Genomic DNA, 17889 nt, shown 5'->3' with positions numbered 1-17889 from the left:
ACTGCTGTTCCATAATATGAAGCTTTGCCTTTTCCACCTCCAGCGTGGCTCGGGCGATGTCGTTTGCTTCTTGTAGCCCTTGCTCCATTCCCCGCAGATGCTGTAGCTTCTCTTTTTCTAGCTTCACCAGCTCATCACTGCATTTGCATCGGATTAAAGGATGCCTTCTGGAACCAGATTGCTGGTGCTGGGCTACCTCAGTCAATGGTGGTGAAGGTGCAGACAGGTGTGGTGACGCCGGTGCTGAAGAAGTGCTGTCACTGCTGACAGGGGAAGAGGGTGTGTTGGGTCGAGGAGGTAAAGATGAAGTGCTTTGCGGCAATGTATCCACACCTGCTCTCAGATTAATCCCCCCTGAGATACCCTGTGAGGCCGCTTCTCCGAGGATTGCCAGGTCCCTTTCCTCATCGCAACTGAGTGCAGGCACAGAGCTGGGTCCCCCACCAGTTCTTTCCCGGTCTCTCCGGACTGCTGCGCCTGTCGCTTTGGCAGCGCTGGCAAAATCGTGCCATTTTTTACGGATCATGTCCCACTGTCTCAATGGGCAGGAACCAGACGCTGCCAATTTCATGGCTATGCTTTCCCAGAGTTCTTTTTTTTTTTTTTTTGGAGACCGTTGTGCGGAAACTACCGAATAATACACCTTTGTGGTGTTCCACCTCATCCAGCAGTATAGACATTTCACCAGCAGTGAAGCTGGGCGATCTCTTTTTGCGGACTTTTTTCCACGACATAGTGAATGTCGGTATGTCTCTCATGTTTGCGCTTTTATTGAGGAAATCATCCAATTACACAAATGAGCGATTTACACCAATAATGTGATACGGCTGGTGGATAATCAGCATACGTTGTGGAGAACATTAACACACTTATGGCCGTGAGGGTTTGGGATTGTACACTTGCTAAATTATAAACACATACTCATATTTATTTCTGCATGTACTTATTTCAGTAAGCCCCGATAAATGCAGTTTGTGCTAATTTTAAAACGCTTCTTTATAAAGAGCATTGTTTTCTCAATACTTTACCTATACCGCTGTGAAGGAAAGAGCGCACAATCGATCATCGAGGCGTCGATATCAACCTATTCAGCACCTCCACCATGGACAGCAACTGCTAAGGTCGAACTTAAGAAGGTTTACCTTAAGCAACATCCTAAGGTATAGTTCGGAGAACACACGTAGCAAAGGTATACCTGTAGTTAAGGTGTACCTTTTGAGTATTCGTAGCGCGCTAAGAGACAACGTTATCGGAGAACGCACCCCAGATGAATTGCATAGTCCTTCTTTGCTATGAAAATTAACTTAATCCCAAAAAAACCTTTCCACTGCATTTCATTGCTGTCATTAAAGGACCTGCTGAGATCATTTCAGTAATCATCTTGTTAACTCAGGTGAGAATGTTGACGAGCACAAGGCTGGAGGAGATCATGTCAGGCTGATTGGGTAAGAATGGCAGACTTGACATGTTAAAAGGAGGGTGATGCTTGAAATCATTGTGCTTCCATTGTTAACCCTGCAAAGAAACGCGTGCAGCCATCATTGCGTTGCATAAAAATGGCTTCACAGGCAAGGATATTGTGGCTACTAAGATTGCACCTAAATCAGCAATTTATAGGATCATCAAGAACTTCAAGGAAAGAGGTTCAATTCTTGTAAAGAAGGCTTCAGGGCGTCCAAGAAAGTCCAGCAAACGCCAGGATCGTCTCCTAAAGAGGATTCAGCTGCGGTATCGGAGTGCCACCAGTGCAGAGCTTGCTCAGGAATTACAGCAGGCAGGTGTGAGCGCATCTGCACGCACAGTGAGGCCAAGACTTTTGGAAGATGGCCTGGTGTCAAGAAGGGCAGCAAAGAAGCCACTTCTCTCCAAAAAAACCATCAGGGACAGATTGATCTTCTGCAGAAAGTATAGTGAATGGACTGCTGAGGACTGGGGCAAAGTCATATTCTCCGATGAAGCCCCTTTCCGATTGTTTGGGGCATCTGGAAAAAGGCTTGTCCGGAGAAGAAAAGGTGAGCGCTACCATCAGTCCTGTGTCATGCCAACAGTAAAGCATCCTGACACCATTCATGTGTGGGGTTGCTTCTCATCCAACGGAGTGGGCTCACTCACAATTCTGCCCAAAAACACAGCCATGAATAAAGAATGGTACCAAAACACCCTCCAACAGCAACTTCTTCTAACAATCCAACAACAGTTTGGTGAAGAACAATGCATTTTCCAGCACGATGGAGCACCGTGCCATAAGGCAAAAGTGATAACTAAGTGGCTCAGGGACCAGAATGTTGAAATTTTGGGTCCATGGCCTGGAAACTCCCCAGATCTTAATCCCATTGAGAACTTGTGGTCAATCCTCAAGAGGCGGGTGAACAAACAAAAACCCACTAATTCTGACAAACTCCAAGAAGTGATTATGAAAGAATGGGTTGCTATCAGTCAGGATTTGGCCCAGAAGTTGATTGAGAGCATGCCCAGTCGAATTGCAGAGGTCCTGAAAAAGAAGGGCCAACACTGCAAATACTGACTCTTTGCATAAATGTCATGTCATTGTCGATAAAAGCCTTTGAAACGTATGAAGTGCTTGTAATTATATTTCAGTACATCACAGAAACAACTGAAACAAAGATCTAAAAGCAGTTTAGCAGCAAACTTTTTGAAAACTAATAAATATGTAATTCTCAAAACTTTTGGCCACGACTGTAGAGCAGACACAGATGTTTGGAGCAGCAGTCAGATTGTCCCTCACATGTTCTCATGCCCTTGTTCAAGATTGTGTGGATCAGGTTCATCATGGTCTTCCTCATCCTCTCCATTCACTCAGACAAGGACAGCCTCAATATCCCTTTCCCATCCATGATCAGATTCAGTCTGACAGCACACTGAAAAAAAAAAAGTTTAATACATCCAATTAAAAAAATGTAGGGTAATGATTCCCATCTTGAGCCAATGAAAAATAAATAACTTGACCTATAAACAATATTTTCTGTCTATGAAAACAATTTCATAAAACTTAAAACATGTTTTCATAGACATAGAAAATATTGTTTATAGGTCAAGTTATTTATTTTTCATTGGCTCAAGTTAAAAAATATAGATGTGACTCATTACCCTAAATATTTTAACTGGATGAAAGAAAAAATTATCAGTGTAATTTCCAAGTTAAATCTATATCAGTTTTGTTTCTCCAATGTTTATTAAACTAGAAAATTAAGATAAAAAAGCAAACAAAGGAATATTCATGCAATTTTTGTTATATTTTAATTAAATTCCAAATGTTAATTTAAAAACATATTAAAAAAACTAACAAAGTTTATCTCAGAATCAAAACAAATGGCATCAAAACTATATGGTTTTATTCCTCTCAGAGTTCACAATTTTGGCAGTACTGAATTTAAGGTGCTAACTCACCTTTTTCGAGGTTGAGCATTACCTGCTGAATAAAATATAAAGTGCTTTTCACTTAGATTTAGTCAAGTCACCTTTATATAGCGCTTTAAATAAAAAAGATTGTGTCAAAGCAACTGAACAACATTCATTAGGAAAACAGTGTCAATAATGCAAAATGACAGTTAAAGGCAGTTCATCATTGAATTCAGTGATGTCATCTCTGTTCAGTTAAAATAGTGTCTGTGCATTTATTTGCAATCAAGTCAACGATATCGCTGTTGATGAAGTGACCCCAACTAAGCAAGCCAGATGCGATGGCGGCAAGGAACCGAAACTCCATCGGTGACAGAATGGAGAAAAAAACCTAGGAAGAAACCAGGCTCAGTTGGGGGGCCAGTTCTCCTCTGACCAGACGAAACCAGTAGTTCAATTCCAGGCTGCAGCACAGTCAGATTGTGCAGAAGAATCATCTGTTTCCTGTGGTCTTGTCCTGGTGGTCATCTGAGACAAGGTCTTTACAGGGGATCTGTATCTGTGGCTCTAGTTGTCCTGGTCTCCGCTGTCTTTTTCAGGGATGTAGAGGTCCTTTCTAGGTGCTGATCCACCATCTGGTCTGGATACGTATTGGATCCGGGTGACTGCAGTGACCCTCTGATCTGGCTTCTGGAAGCACCTTTTAGGTTCTTTATACATGTTGTTGGTTAAGATGATTTAACAAGTTGATAGAATTCTTCTTCTCCTATAATAGAGAATGAGTGGAACTGTTCCTCAGGGATCTTACGAAGAATTCTAATTTGTTGAGATAGTGATTTGGTGGGTTTTGTGAGCCTAAATCATCACAATGAAAAGAACCAAAGACTTAAGCTACTTTAGTTTTTGTGCATTGAATTTATTTAATACACCAGTTTCACAATTTGAGTTGAATTACTGAAATAAAATAATTTTTCATGACATTCAAATTAATTGAGAAACACCTGTACTTAGCAACACATCACTTCACTCATTCACTTCAATGCAGAATTTACATCAGTTTTGTGAATATATTCTGAAAACAACCGTGTTGTTTGCATCATGACGTTGTGTTTGAATACACTATGATGAAGCATTTAAAGTGTTTTTGTTTTAATTCCTCTTTGTAATCAATTCAATACCAAAATACAACAAAACTTAACTACCAACACTTGCAAATGGCAATATTTATTTTTAAACTCATGATTTTGTATTTACACACACATATTTGAAAATGTCTACAGTACATTTGGAGGGAGCTTACTTGAAGCAAGTTCAGTTTACACAACTCTGGTACCAGAGACATGATGAACTTGCATGATACCTTTTATTAATACTGGCATTAAGAAATCAAGTTGGAGCAAAAAATCTGGTACCCTTGACATTATGAAATCACTTTAATGGGACATAATACATTTGTTTTACAATAATGACAAATAATATCTTGAATCAACATGACTATTAAGTAGTCTAATTTGAATTAATTAATTTTAGTTTGACAAGCTATAATTATTTGAGAAAAAGAGGACAATTAAAGCCAGTTTTCCACATTCTGTCCGTGTGGAACCAATGTACACATTAAAATTAAGTTACAGAAATCATCCACAAACAAGACCGACGTGAGGCTTTTAAATTTTATGAATTGTCTGGTAAGGCATCGCTGTAGTGTGAATTCTCATGTGATGATTAAATCCCTGTTTACAGCTGAAAGGCTTCTCCCCACTTTGGATTTTCATGTGTTTCATAAGATATCCTTTATATGTGAAAGACTTTCCACACAGAGTAGCTGAAAGGCTTTTAACCAGCATGACTTAACTTGAGTCTCAAGGTATCCTTTCTGTGTAAAACTCCTTCCACAAGGAGAGCAGGTAAAAGTCTTAAATCCAGCATGAATTCGCATGCGATTCTTAAGGTTTTCGCTACACATGAAAGGGTTTCCACACCAAAAACAGCTGAAAGGTTTTCTCCCCACTATGGATTCTCACGTGATTCATAAGGCTTTGTTTTTGTTTGAAAGACTTTCCACATTGAGAGCAGCTGAAAGGCTTTTCTGAACTGTGACTTAACAAATGATTTCTAAGGTGTCCTCTCTGTGTAAAACTCTTTCCACACAGAGAGCAGGTATAAGGCTTTATTTCAGCATAAATTAGCATGTGATCCTTAAGGTTTTCATTGGTCATGAAAGTGTTTCCACACTGAGAGCAGCTGAAAGGCTTTTCTGAAGTATGACTAACCAAATGTTCTCTTACGAGAGTTCTCTCGTACTGCGCCTTAGCTAAGACGCTACGGAAAAGTCTCTTTTCACGATACACTGAAGCAAAAAATTATCCTTAATTTTGAATTATTGTAAAGCGCATTTCCCGCAGCACACAGCCATAGGCGAGACGGCTCGCTCGCTCATTGGCTGCTCTGCGGCAACTGCACAAGCCTATCGAGCGCAGGCTGATGCAACATCACGCAGGCTGATGCAATCTGATGCAATCTGATGCAACAACATCAGACCAATGAGGGCGCTCGCGCCCTCCATGCCACTTCCCGCCGAAACGGGTGTGGCCTAGCCCTATAAAGGGAGCTCGAAAAGCTGCGTCTTTTTAAAGATGCCCTCGAGCGGCTCGTGCAGAGCCCTGCTCAGCGAAGGAGACCGTCACGTCATCTGTGTCTCCTGCCTGGGTGAGGATCATGCAGCGCTCGTGCTCGCTGACGGCGGCTGCCCTCACTGCGAGCTACTGCCAATGGTGACTCTGAGGACTCGCTTGGCATTCTTCTCCGAGCCTGCATTCCCCGCTGCGCCGTAAAAAGCGCCGCTCCCAGCGGATTCCGGAACCGTCTCCAGCTCAACCGAGCTCGCCGGTTCACCCTGCTTCACCGGCCTCCCCTGTATCGCTTCCCGATGGTCAGCGCCCGCTGTCTGCTGCCGTGTCTTCCGAGAAAGTGGATCTCAGGGCCGCGTCGGGGGAAGAGGACACGTGCTCTATGCTAGCTTCGGGCAGTGAAGGTTGGGCGAGCTCCGGGGATCTCGCGCCTTCTGCTCAGAAGCCCAGCAGACGAGCTGATATCGAGAAGAAGCTGATGCGAGTGCTCACGCTGGCCGCGACGAGCCTCGAGTGGTCTGCACCAGCGCCCCCCTCTCGTTCCCGGCTGGATGGTAGCTTTCTTCCGGATGAGCGTACTTCTCCTAGCTCAAAGCCCGCCCCGTTTCTTCCTGAGCTTCATGAAGAGGTGGTGAAAGCTTGGTACGCTCCATACTCAGCGCGAACTCGTTCATGACGTATGACGTCATCTCTGCTCGCGCGGATCTTCTCTGCTGCTGGGCAGGCTGCGTCTGCGTTACACACCATGGCCACGCTGCAGATTTTCCAGGGTGATCTCCTCCGTAAGCTGGATGAGATGGGACCTGAAGCTATCTGTCTCGCGGATTTGAGGAGTGCTTCGGATCTCTCTCTTCGCGCTACTAAGTCCGCTGCACAGGCCATGGGACGGGTTATGGCTTCCGCTATGGTGGCTGAGAGGCATCTATGGCTGACGCTGTCAGACATGGCGGAGTCTGAGCGCACTACGTTCCTCGACGCCCCGCTGACTCCCGCTGGCCTCTTCGGATCGTCTGTCAACGAGTTTGTTGAGAGATTCGTCGAAGACCAGAAAGCGTCGCAAGTTTTCAAGCACTTCCTCCCGAAGCGCTCCGGTTCTGCAGCGAGTCGTGCTAGACCGGCCACGCGAAGCTCTCAGCCACACCCCCCACCTCCTGCTGCTTCATCGCAACAGCGTCAGCAATGCAGCTCGAGACCCCGTTCTCGCTCTACCAGCCGTCGCCCCACGCCGTGGGGACCACGGCAGAGGATTATGGTGAGGCCGGAAGCCCTGAAGTCATCCTAGCACTTCTAGGAAAGCGCCGGTGTACGAGTTCCGCTGTGGCCGAGCTCTCACCCAAGCACGCCGCTGTTTCAGTTCCAGGACTTGTGACTGTCTCAGCGTTTTCTGCAACGCGCAAGCCTGCACAGTTGCCCGCTTGCCTGCACACAAAAGCCGTTATCACGGCCACCCAGATATTTCCCGAATAGAGTGTAATTTCTGGTGTCCCGGCCACGGCCGATGGTGCTATAAATGTAGTTACGATGCCCACTGCTCAGTGCCCATCTCCACATTTAAGCACAGCCCTTCACACAGGGCTCGCGCCCATAAAAGCGACTCAGGTCATTCGCGCGCACTACATAGTAAACGTGCCCACTCCTCAGTGCCCGCAAACACTATGTCACACACGGCGTGCGGTTTCTGTAAAAACGAAACCCGTGCACGTGCGTTCTGCCCAGGCAGACAGCGAGTCGAAATCAGTAAATGTGCACGCTTACAGCCCACAATTACTCACAGACAGCACGAGTCCCACGGGACCCGCTCAGCCCTCCCTCACTCGGTTAAGCACCGTGGCACCGTCTCTCTGCTGCGGCGCGACCTTCTCGCTCAGAGAATTTCAGAAGATGCTAGGTCTCATGGCCTCAGCATCACCAGTTCTTCAGTTGGGCCTGCTCCGCATCCACCCCTTGCAGTTCTGACTGAAAGCGCGAGTACCGCGCAGAGCATAGATATCCGGTCAGTTGCGTCTGAAGGTCAATCAGAGCTGTGTCACAGCCTTGAAACCCTGGACAGCGAACGACTGGTACCAATCAGGTGTAAGCCTGGGGACTTCCTCGAAAGTAAAAGTGGTGTCGACGGACGCCTCCACTTCGGGATGGGGAGCGCTGCTCGAGGGCAGACCGTTCTTTGGCCTGTGGTCAGAACGGGAAAAGCAGTGGAGAACGCGCTGACGCGCTTTTGTCCCCGAATCAAGGACCATCACGTCGTAGTCCGTTCGGACAACATGTCTGTGGTGTCCTACATAAATCGCCAGGGCGGTCTCAGGTCCCGAAACCTGTACAGGTTGGCGGAACACCTCCTGGTTTGGGCTCAGCGCAACTTGTGCTCGCTGAGAGCAGTTCATGTGCCCGGGCTACAGAATCTGGGTCCAGACAGACTGTCCAGGAGCGACATTCCCTTTGGGCGAATGGTCTCTACACCCACAGACAGTCCAGCTGCTGCGGGAGAGATTTGGCAGGGTGGAAGTGGACCTCTTTGCGTCCCACGAAAATGCTCACTGCCCCGCGTTCTTTTCCAAGAACGAAAGCGCGCTGTCACAAAAGGTGGCCGCGCTGCCCGCTCTATGCTTTCCCCCCGTCTCCCTCCTTCCGCAGGTGATAGAACAGGTGAGGGAAATGAGATGCTCAGTACTGCTTGTAGCACCACTTTGGAAGAACCAACCATGGTTTCCAGATTTGATGCAGTTAGCAGACACTGCCCCGTGGCCAGTGCCGTTGAGGAGGGACCTCCTCTCTCAGGCTAGGGGCTCGATTTGTATGGGACCTCTCGACGGTTTTGGAGGCCATGAAAGGTTCCCCTTTCGAGCCTGTCCGAACGATTAGCCTCAAACATCTGTCATTCAAGACAGTGTTCTTGTTGGCTCTCGCTTCAGTGAAGCGTGTGGGTGACCTACACGCGCTCTCTGTGAGCCAGACGTGCTTGGAGTTTGGGCCTAATGACTCAAGGGTCATACTCAAACCTAGGCACGGTTATGTGCCGAAATCCCTCAACACACCATTTCGGGCTCAGGTTATTTCCCTGTCTGCCCTGTCGGTGTCAGAAGAGGATGGAGACTCGAGTTTTCTTTGCCCCGTTAGGGCTTTAAGAACTTATGTGTCTCGCTCGGCTGTTTTCAGACAGACTGAGCAGCTGTTTGTCTCGTTCAGTGGACGTTCCAAGGGAATGGCTGTTTCGAAACAGAGCTTATCAAGATGGATTGTTGACGCTATAGCGTTAGCTTACGCTTCCAGGGGCCTTTCATTGCCCACTGGGCGTCAGAGCACACTCCACAAGAGGCGTCGCCTCGTCGTGAGCGTGGTCTAGTGGGATTTCCTTATAGGATATATGTATGGCGGCAGGATGGGCCTCGCCGTCTACATTTATCAGGTTCTATAACCTAGAGGTTCCCGCCCTGCAAGCAAAGCTGTTGTCGGTATAGTTGAATCAGGGTCCTGATTGGAACTCTAAGATCGCAAGCGATATGCGCTGCCGACTGTTATATGGGCAGTATTGCGTAAGACCCACATTACCACATTAGTCAGGCCCTGCCTTGATTATGAGATGTCATATTGCCGCGTCTACGGACGTTGCTAGATATAGGACGGAGGGTTCCCCCCCTCCTGTTCTAGGACTCTCCGTGAGTCCCTCTGGTGATTGTGCACTGTAAATCCTGGGCGTTGCTTCCAGGTTTATTGGTGTGTGATCTCCGCACGCACGGCACTTTACATTGGGTTCTCGTAGCGTTTTAGCTAAGATGCAGTACGAGAGAACTCTCGTAAGAGAACGTACTCGGTTACTAACGTAACCTCGGTTCTCTCTAGAAGAGGGAATGAGTACTGCGTTCTCTGCCGTGCGTACGATTCACTCAGGTTCGCTTCGGTGATGAAATAAATCAGGTGAGTCAGCCTTTTCGAGCTCCCTTTATAGGGCTAGGCCAAACCCGTTTCGGCGGGAAGTGGCATGGAGGGCGCGAGCGCCCTCATTGGTCTGATGTTGCATCAGCCTGCGCTCGATAGGCTTGTGCAGTTGCCGCAGAGCAGCCAATGAGCGAGCGAGCCGTCTCGCCTATGGCTGTGTGCTGCTGCAAATGCGCTTTACAATAATTCAAAATTAAGGATCATTTTTTGCTTCAGTGTATCGTGAAAAGAGACTTTTCCGTGGCGTCTTAGCTAAGACGAAGTACTCGTTCCCTCTTCTAGAGAGAACCGAGGTTACGTTAGTAACCGAGTACGTTCCTTAATGTTTCCTTTCTATGTAAAACACTTTCCACACTGAGAGCAGCTGAAAGGCTTTATCCCAGTATTAATTAACATGTGCTTCTTTTGGTTTGGTTTACATGGGAAAGTTCTTCCACACTGAGAGCAGCTGAAAGGTTTTCCCCCACTATGAATTAAAATGTGCTTCTTAAGGGTTTGTTTATATTTGAAAGCCTTTCCACACCGAGAGCAGATGAAAGGCTTTTCTGAAGTATGACTAACCAAATGTTCCTTAAGGTTTCCTTTCTGTGTAAAACTCTTTCCACACTGAGAGCAGCTGAAAGGCTTTTCCCCACTATGGATCCTCATGTATTTGATAAGCTGTTCTTTATGTTTAAAAGACTTTCCACACTGAGAGCAGATTAAAGGACTTTTGGACTTCTGTTATTTGGATGCTGCAATTCACAGATTTTCTTCATTGACATCAAGATCTTTTTGATCCCAAAGTTTGTCCACTTCATTCAGATCTCGTCTTTCCTCTTCCACTTTCATCAGACCTAAAATGAAAACAGAGTGATGAAAATTAGGGCTGGGCGATATATGCAAAAAAATCTATATATATATCGATACTGTCAATCTTTTACAATATTCAATATGTATCTCAATATTTTTGCATTTAAATAATAAAAAAACGTGGGGAAATAATTAAACTGGATTAAGTATTTATTTATTTGTGAGTTTTTAGCTAAGAACACAGGTCTGTCTACTGACTGGTTTAAGAGAAGCTCTGTGGCATGAAACTATGTTCCCACTGCCACTAAAAACCCTCTCAAATAGGGAGCTATATAGATAGATAGATATGTATATTAATACCAAAGACTTATAGATTCTCTCTGCCTATATTATGAAAAATGGTAAAACAAATGAAAAATATTATAAAAGTTAAATTCCTATTAGTAATTACACATTGCCATGGTCTATGTTTCTCTATTGACACAGAGTCGAGATCTCATGACCGAACACAAAGATGCTTTCATTAGATGCTAAACTCCAGCTTTGTTTGTTTTTCAGATCATCTGCAGCGGCGCTTCCACAATAAGCGAGCAAGCGATTGCATGCGCATGGTGGCCAGATTGCTTAAAATAAGCAAAACACCCAGAAGAAAATGTATCTATATAACAGCGAAGGCTCTGATTCAGGGATTTGAACTCTTGTTATAAGCCCACCGCACTCATAAAAAGCTTGCGTAGTAGAAGAGTGCAGAGCAGTCCGCAATAACATGTTCGCTTTTTTAGACGTTTGGCACGTTAATTTGGGAAATTATGCTTGAATTTGAAATATTCTATATTCACAATATTTTCACATTTCATCAAAAATCGTTGTCAAAATTATTCCGATATTATTGCTAATATTTTAGATATTGCCCAGCCCCAATGAAAATCAATTAGAACAAAACTGTCCCTGTACACACAGATCCATGAAAATGACTAAAACACTATTATCCTGACAGGCCAGTAGGGGCTCGCTAGTAAAAAAAAAAAAAAAACTAACCTATGCTTGCAAGAGCTGCATTGTCAAATAAAACCATACAATTGATAATAAATAAACACTGTGTAGTGGTAGCTGTTGTGACTATCACGTCTTTTGATTAGTTAAATGTATATGGACCTCCAGGACCACAAGGTAACTTTTTGGATGAAATAGATGTGCTGCTTTCAACCTTTCTTGAGGATGGTACTCCCCTAGTTATACTTGGAGACTTCAACATCCACCTAGATAAACCTCTATCTGCAGACTTCCACACTCTGCTTGCCTCTTTTGATCTCAACTGAGTGATAACTACTGCTACTCTCAAATAAGGCCAAACCAACTGGACCTTATTTACACACGACTCTGCTCCTCTGATCATGTACTGGTTACTCCACTGCACACCTCGGATCACTTCCTCCTCTCTCTTAACCTCAACATGGTCCCTGACACATCACTTACCCCTCCACATGTCATCTTTCGATGTAACCCTCCAAGCTATCTTCATCTTCGCTTCCTTCCTCTAAAATGTTAGAATCTTTTGATGGTAACAGTGCTACTGATACTTTTTGCTCCACTCTTACATCTTGTTTAGAAAATGCCCCTTGTCTTCCAGGCCAGCCCGTATCACCCCTTCTGTCCCTTTGTTATCTGATGTTCTATGTGAACATCGTTCTAAACTTAGAGCTGCTGAAAGGATGTAGCACAAATCCAAAAATACTACTGATCTTAATGTGTATCAGTTACTCCTCTCTTCCTTCTCTGCTAAAAGGACATACTACCATAACAAAATTAACAATTTGTCTAACTCTCGCATGCTTTTAAAAAATTTTCCTTCCTCTTTTGTCCTACTCCTCCCCATCAACTAATAGCTGACGACATTGCCACATTTTTCATTAATGAAAAAAAAATCAGTCCACAATTTTCCACACCACTATCCATCAAGCACATCTCACCAGCAAACATACAATCATTCAGATCCTTCTCTTTACTCTCTGAGCCAGAAGTCTCCAAACTCATCCTTTCCAATCATCCTAATACTTGTCTGCTTGATCCTATTCCATCTAATCTCCTTCAAGCCATTTCTCCTGCAGTTGTACCTGCACTCACTCAAATCATTAACATATCCCTCCACACTGGTGTTAATCCCCCCGACATTTAGACAGGCTTGTATAACTCCACTACTTAAGAAACCCAACCTCAACCCATCTCTTTTAAAGAATTACAGACCAGTTTCCCTTCTTCCTTTCAAGTTCAAAAACACTTAAACCAGCTGTGTTCAACCAAGTCCCTGCCTTTCTCACACAGAACAACCTCCTGGAGAGCAACCAATCTGACTTCAGAAGTGGACATTCAACTGAGACAGTCTTCCACTCAGTTGCTGAAGCCATAAGGCTGGTAAGAGCATAATCTAAATCTTTAATACTTATCTTGCTTGATCTGTCCGCTGCTTTTGACACAGTTAACCACCAGATCCTCCTGTCAACCCTTCTGGCAAAGGGCAAGTCAGAAACCGCACTCCAGTGGTTTGAGTCTTACCTATCAGATAGGTCTTTCAAAGTATCTTGTAAGGGTGAGGTGTCCAAGTCGCAAGATCTAACTACTGGGGAACCTCAGGGCTCAGTTCTTGGACCGCTTTGGACCAGGATTTCTCAGTGAGCAGGCTTCAAGTATAACTTGTTTGAAGTAATGGTGCTTCATATAACATTATTTTTTTCTCAGTTTACGGAGTTGCTGACACTTCTTAGTCCACTCTGTCCGTCTATGGTCTTGACTGGTGATGTCAATTTCCATATTGATAATCCAAACTGTCAAAACTGCTACCTTTTTGGACATTTTGGATGGTTTTGACTTTAAACAGCATGTTACTTTTCCGACCCATAGGCTAGGCCATATATTGGATGTGGTATGTTCTGCTGTTGTTGGTATCCAATCTCTGGATAGTATCGACATGTAAAAACCTTGGGAGAAACCAGGCTCAGTTAGGGGGCCAGTTCTCCTCTGACCAGACGAAACCAGCAGTTCAATTCCAGGCTGCAGCAAAGTCAGATTGTGCAGAAGAATCATCTGTTTCCTGTGGTCTTGTCCTGGTGCTCCTCTGAGACAAGGTCTTTACAGGGGATCTGTATCTGGGCCTCTAGTTGTCCTGGTCTCTGCTGTCTTTCAGGGCTGTAGAGGTCCTTTCTAGGTGCTGATCCACCATCTGGTCTGGATACGTACTGGATCCGGGTGACTGCAGTGACCCTCTGATCTGGCTTCTGGAAGCACCTCTTTTAGGAGCTTCTTTTAGGAGGTCTTTAAAATACCGTACATGTTGTTGGTTAAGATGATTTAACAAGTAGATACAATTCTTCTTCTCCTATAATAGAGAATGAGTGGAACTGTTCCTAAGGGTTCTTATGAAGAATTCTAATTTGTTGAGATCGTGATTTGGTGGGTTTTGTGAGCCTAAATCATCACAATGAAAAGAACCAAAGACTTAAGATACTTTAGTTTTTGTGCATTGAATTTATTTAATACACAAGTTTCACAATTTGAGTTGAATTACTGAAATAAAAGAACTTTTTCATGACATTCTAATTAATTGAGAAACACCTGTACTTAGCAACACATCACTTCACTCATTCACTTCAATGTAGAATTTACATCAGTTTTGTGAATATATTCTGAAAACAACCGTGTTGTTTGCATCATGTAATTGTGTTTGAATACACTATGATGAAGCATTTAAAGTGTTTTCTTTTTAATTCCTCTGTGAAATCAATTCAACACCAAAACAAAACAACAAAACACAACAAAACTTAACTACCAACACTTGCAAATGGCAATATTTATTTTTAAACTCATGATTTTGTATTTACACACACATATTTGAAAATGTCTACAGTACATTTGGAGGGAGCTTACTTGAAGCAAGTTCAGTTTACACAACTCTGGTACCAGAGACATAATGAACTTGCATGATACCTTTTATTAATACTGGCATTAAGAAATCAAGTTGGAGTTATAGCAAAAAATCTGGTACCCTTGCCATTATGAAATCACTTTAATGGGACATAATACATTTGTTTTACAATAATGACAAATAATATCTTGAATCAACATAACTATTAAGTAGTCTAATTTGAATTAATTATCTTAGTTTGGCAAGCTAAAATTATTTGAGAAAAAGAGGACAATTAAGCCAGTTTTCCACATTCTGACCGTGTGGAACCAATGTACACATTAAAATTAAGTTACAGAAATCTTCCACAAACAAGACCGACGTGAGGCTTTTAATTTTTATGAATTGTCTGGAAAGGCATCGCTGTAGTGTGAATTCTCATGTGATGTTTAAATCCCTGTTTACAGCTGAAAGGCTTTTCCCCACTTTGGATTTTCATGTGCTTCATAAGATATCCTTTATATGTGAAAGACTTTCCACACAGCGTAGCTGAAAGGCTTTTAACCAGCATGACTTAACATGTGATTCTTAAGGTTTTCACTACACATTAAAGGGTTTCCACACTAAAAACAGCTGAAAGGTTTTCTCCCCACTATGGATTCTCATGTGATTCATAAGGCTTTGTTTTTGTTTGAAAGACTTTCCACATTGAGAGCAGCTGAAAGGCTTTTCTGAACTGTGACTTAACAAATGATTTCTAAGGTGTCCTCTCTGTGTATAACTCTTTCCACACAGAGAGCAGGTATAAGGCTTTATTCCAGCATGAATTAGCATGTGATCCTTAAGGTTTTCATTGGTCATGAAAGTGTTTCCACACTGAAGACAGCTGAAAGGCTTTTCCACACTATGGATTCTCATGTGATTCCTAAGGCTTTGTTTATGTTTGAAAGACTTTACACACTGAGAACAGCTGAAAGGCTTTTCTGAAGTATGACTAACCAAATGTTCCTTAAGGTTTCCTTTCTGTGTAAAACCCTTTCCACACTGAGAGCAGCTGAAAGGCTTTATCCCAGTATGAATTAACATGTGCTTCTTAAGGTTTGGTTTACATGGGAAGGTTCTTCCACACTGAGAGCAGCTGAAAGGCTTTACTGAAGAGTGAGCCGGCAGATGATCCTCAAGACATCTTTTATGTGTAAAACACTTTCCACACTGAGAGCAGCTGAAAGGCTTTGTCCCAGTATGAATTAACATGTGCTCCTTAAGGTTTGTTTTACATGGGAAAGTTCTTCCACACTGAAAGCAGCTGAAAGGTTTTCCCCCACGATGAATTAAAATGTGCTTCTTAAGGGTTTGTTTATATTTAAAAGCCTTTCCACACTGAGAGCAGATGAAAGGCTTTTCTGAAGTATGACTAACCAAATGTTCCTTAAGGTTTCCTTTCTGTGTAAAACTCTTTCCACACTGAGAGCAGCTGAAAGGCTTTTCCCCACTATGGATCCTCATGTGTTTGATAAGCGGTTCTTTATATTTGAAAGACTTTCCACATTGAGAGCAGATTAAAGGACTTTTGACTTCTGTTATTTGGATGCTGCAATTCACAGATTTTTCTTCATTGATATCATGATCTTTTTGATCCCAAAGTTTGTCCACTTCATTCAGATCTGGTCTTTCCTCTTTCACTTTCATCAGACCTAAAATGAAAACAGAGTGATGAAAATCAGGGCTGGGCAATATATGCAAAAAAATCTATATATATATCTATATCTATATCTATATATCTATCTATCTATCTATCTATCTATATATATATATATATATATATATATATATATATATATCAATACTGTCAATCTTTTACGATATTCAATATGTATATCAATATGTTTGTATTTAAATAATAAAAAAGAAATTTGGGGAAATAATTGAACTGGATTAAGTATTTATTTATTTGTGAGTTTTTAGCTAAGAACACAGGTCTGTCTACTGACTGGTTTAAGAGAAGCTTTGTGGCATGAAACTATGTTCCCACTGCCACTAAAAACCCTCTCAAATAGGGAGCTATATAGATAGATAGATAGATAGATAGATAGATAGATATGTATATTAATACCAAAGACTTATAGACTCTCTCTGCCTATATTATGAAAAATGGTAAAACAAATGAAAAATATTATAAAAGTTAAATTCCTATTAGTAATTACACATTGCCATGGCCTATGTTTCTCTATTCACACAGAGTCGAGATCTCATGACCGAACACAAAGATGCTTTCATTAGATGCTAAACTCCAGCTTTGTTTGTTTTTCAGATCATCTGCAGCGGCGCTTCCACAATAAGCGAGCAAGCGTTTGACAAGTACATTTTGATTGACAGCTTTTTAAAAGCCCGAACCCATTTACAAGCCGACATAATTCAAATGTATGCATGCACAGCTCTTTTGCGTTTTGTCAGGAATGAGCCATTTATACATGTTTTAACATAATTTATACATGACTAACGTAATAGGCCACTTGGAAGTTTGAACAGTCCTCTGTAACATCGTAATATCTCAGCACTCTATAAATAGCATAGGCTCATTTAGCATATAAATAGGCCAACACACTAATAAAAACAAGCCACATTTTTAATTAATGAAAATAAAAAAAATCAGTCCACAATTTTCCACACCACTATCCACCAAGCACATCTCACCAGCAAACATACAATCATTCAGATCCTTCTCTTTACTCTCTGAGCCAGAAGTCTCCAAACTCATCCTTTCTAATCATCCTAATACTTGTCCGCTTGATCCTATTCCATCTACTCTCCTTCAAGCCATTTATCCTGCAGTTGTACCTGCACTCACTCACATCATTAACATATCCCTCCACACTGGTGTTATTCCCTCGACATTTAGACAGGCTCGTATAACTCCACTACTTAAGAAACCCAACCTCAACCCATCTCTTTTAGAGAACTACAGACCAGTTTCCTTTCTTCCTTTCATTGCAAAAACACTTAAACCAGCTGTGTTCAACCAAGTCTCTGCCTTTCTCACACAGAACAACCTCCTGGAGAGCAACCAATCTGCCTTCAGAAGTGGACATTCAACTGAGACAGCCTTCCACTCAGTTGCTGAAGCCATGAGGCTGGCAAGAGCATAATCTAAATCTTTAATACTTATCTTGCTAAATCTGTCCGCAGCTTTTGACACAGTTAACCACCAGATCCTCCTGTCAACACTTCTGGCAAAGGGCAAGTCAGGAACCGCACTCCAGTGGTTTGAGTCTTACCTAT

General features: G+C 43.0%; 1 protein-coding gene and 1 long non-coding RNA gene across 9 annotated transcripts in view; both read right to left on the bottom strand.

The window, feature by feature from the left end:
- Positions 1 to 2714: 2714 nt before the first annotated feature.
- LOC132097348 (gastrula zinc finger protein XlCGF8.2DB-like) overlaps positions 2715 to 17889 on the bottom strand; it is a 30844-nt gene continuing 15669 nt past the window's right edge. For 3 of the 8 annotated variants that reach the window (XM_059502996.1, XM_059502997.1, XM_059502998.1), the window contains 2 exons: positions 16179 to 16304; positions 14764 to 16013 (listed from right to left, as the gene is read on the bottom strand). In XM_059502996.1, coding sequence (XP_059358979.1) covers positions 15211 to 16013; positions 16179 to 16304 — 929 coding nt within the window. In that variant the 3' untranslated portion in view covers positions 14764 to 15210. Of the gene's footprint in view, positions 2880 to 10631; positions 10757 to 14763; positions 16014 to 16178; positions 16305 to 17889 lie in introns of those variants that run through there. The other 5 variants (XM_059503000.1, XM_059503001.1, XM_059503003.1 and 2 more) reach the window with 3 other exon arrangements.
- Positions 4265 to 5618, bottom strand: LOC132097057 (uncharacterized). Its single transcript, XR_009422650.1, has 2 exons — positions 4780 to 5618; positions 4265 to 4708 (listed from the first exon to the last, which is right to left on the bottom strand). It is a non-coding gene; the product is annotated as an uncharacterized LOC132097057 (long non-coding RNA).

The sequence above is a fragment of the Carassius carassius genome, chromosome 21 (genome assembly GCF_963082965.1).
Source record: "Carassius carassius chromosome 21, fCarCar2.1, whole genome shotgun sequence".
Lineage (NCBI taxonomy): Eukaryota > Metazoa > Chordata > Actinopteri > Cypriniformes > Cyprinidae > Carassius > Carassius carassius.
This window is presented reverse-complemented; position numbering and strand designations above follow the sequence as displayed.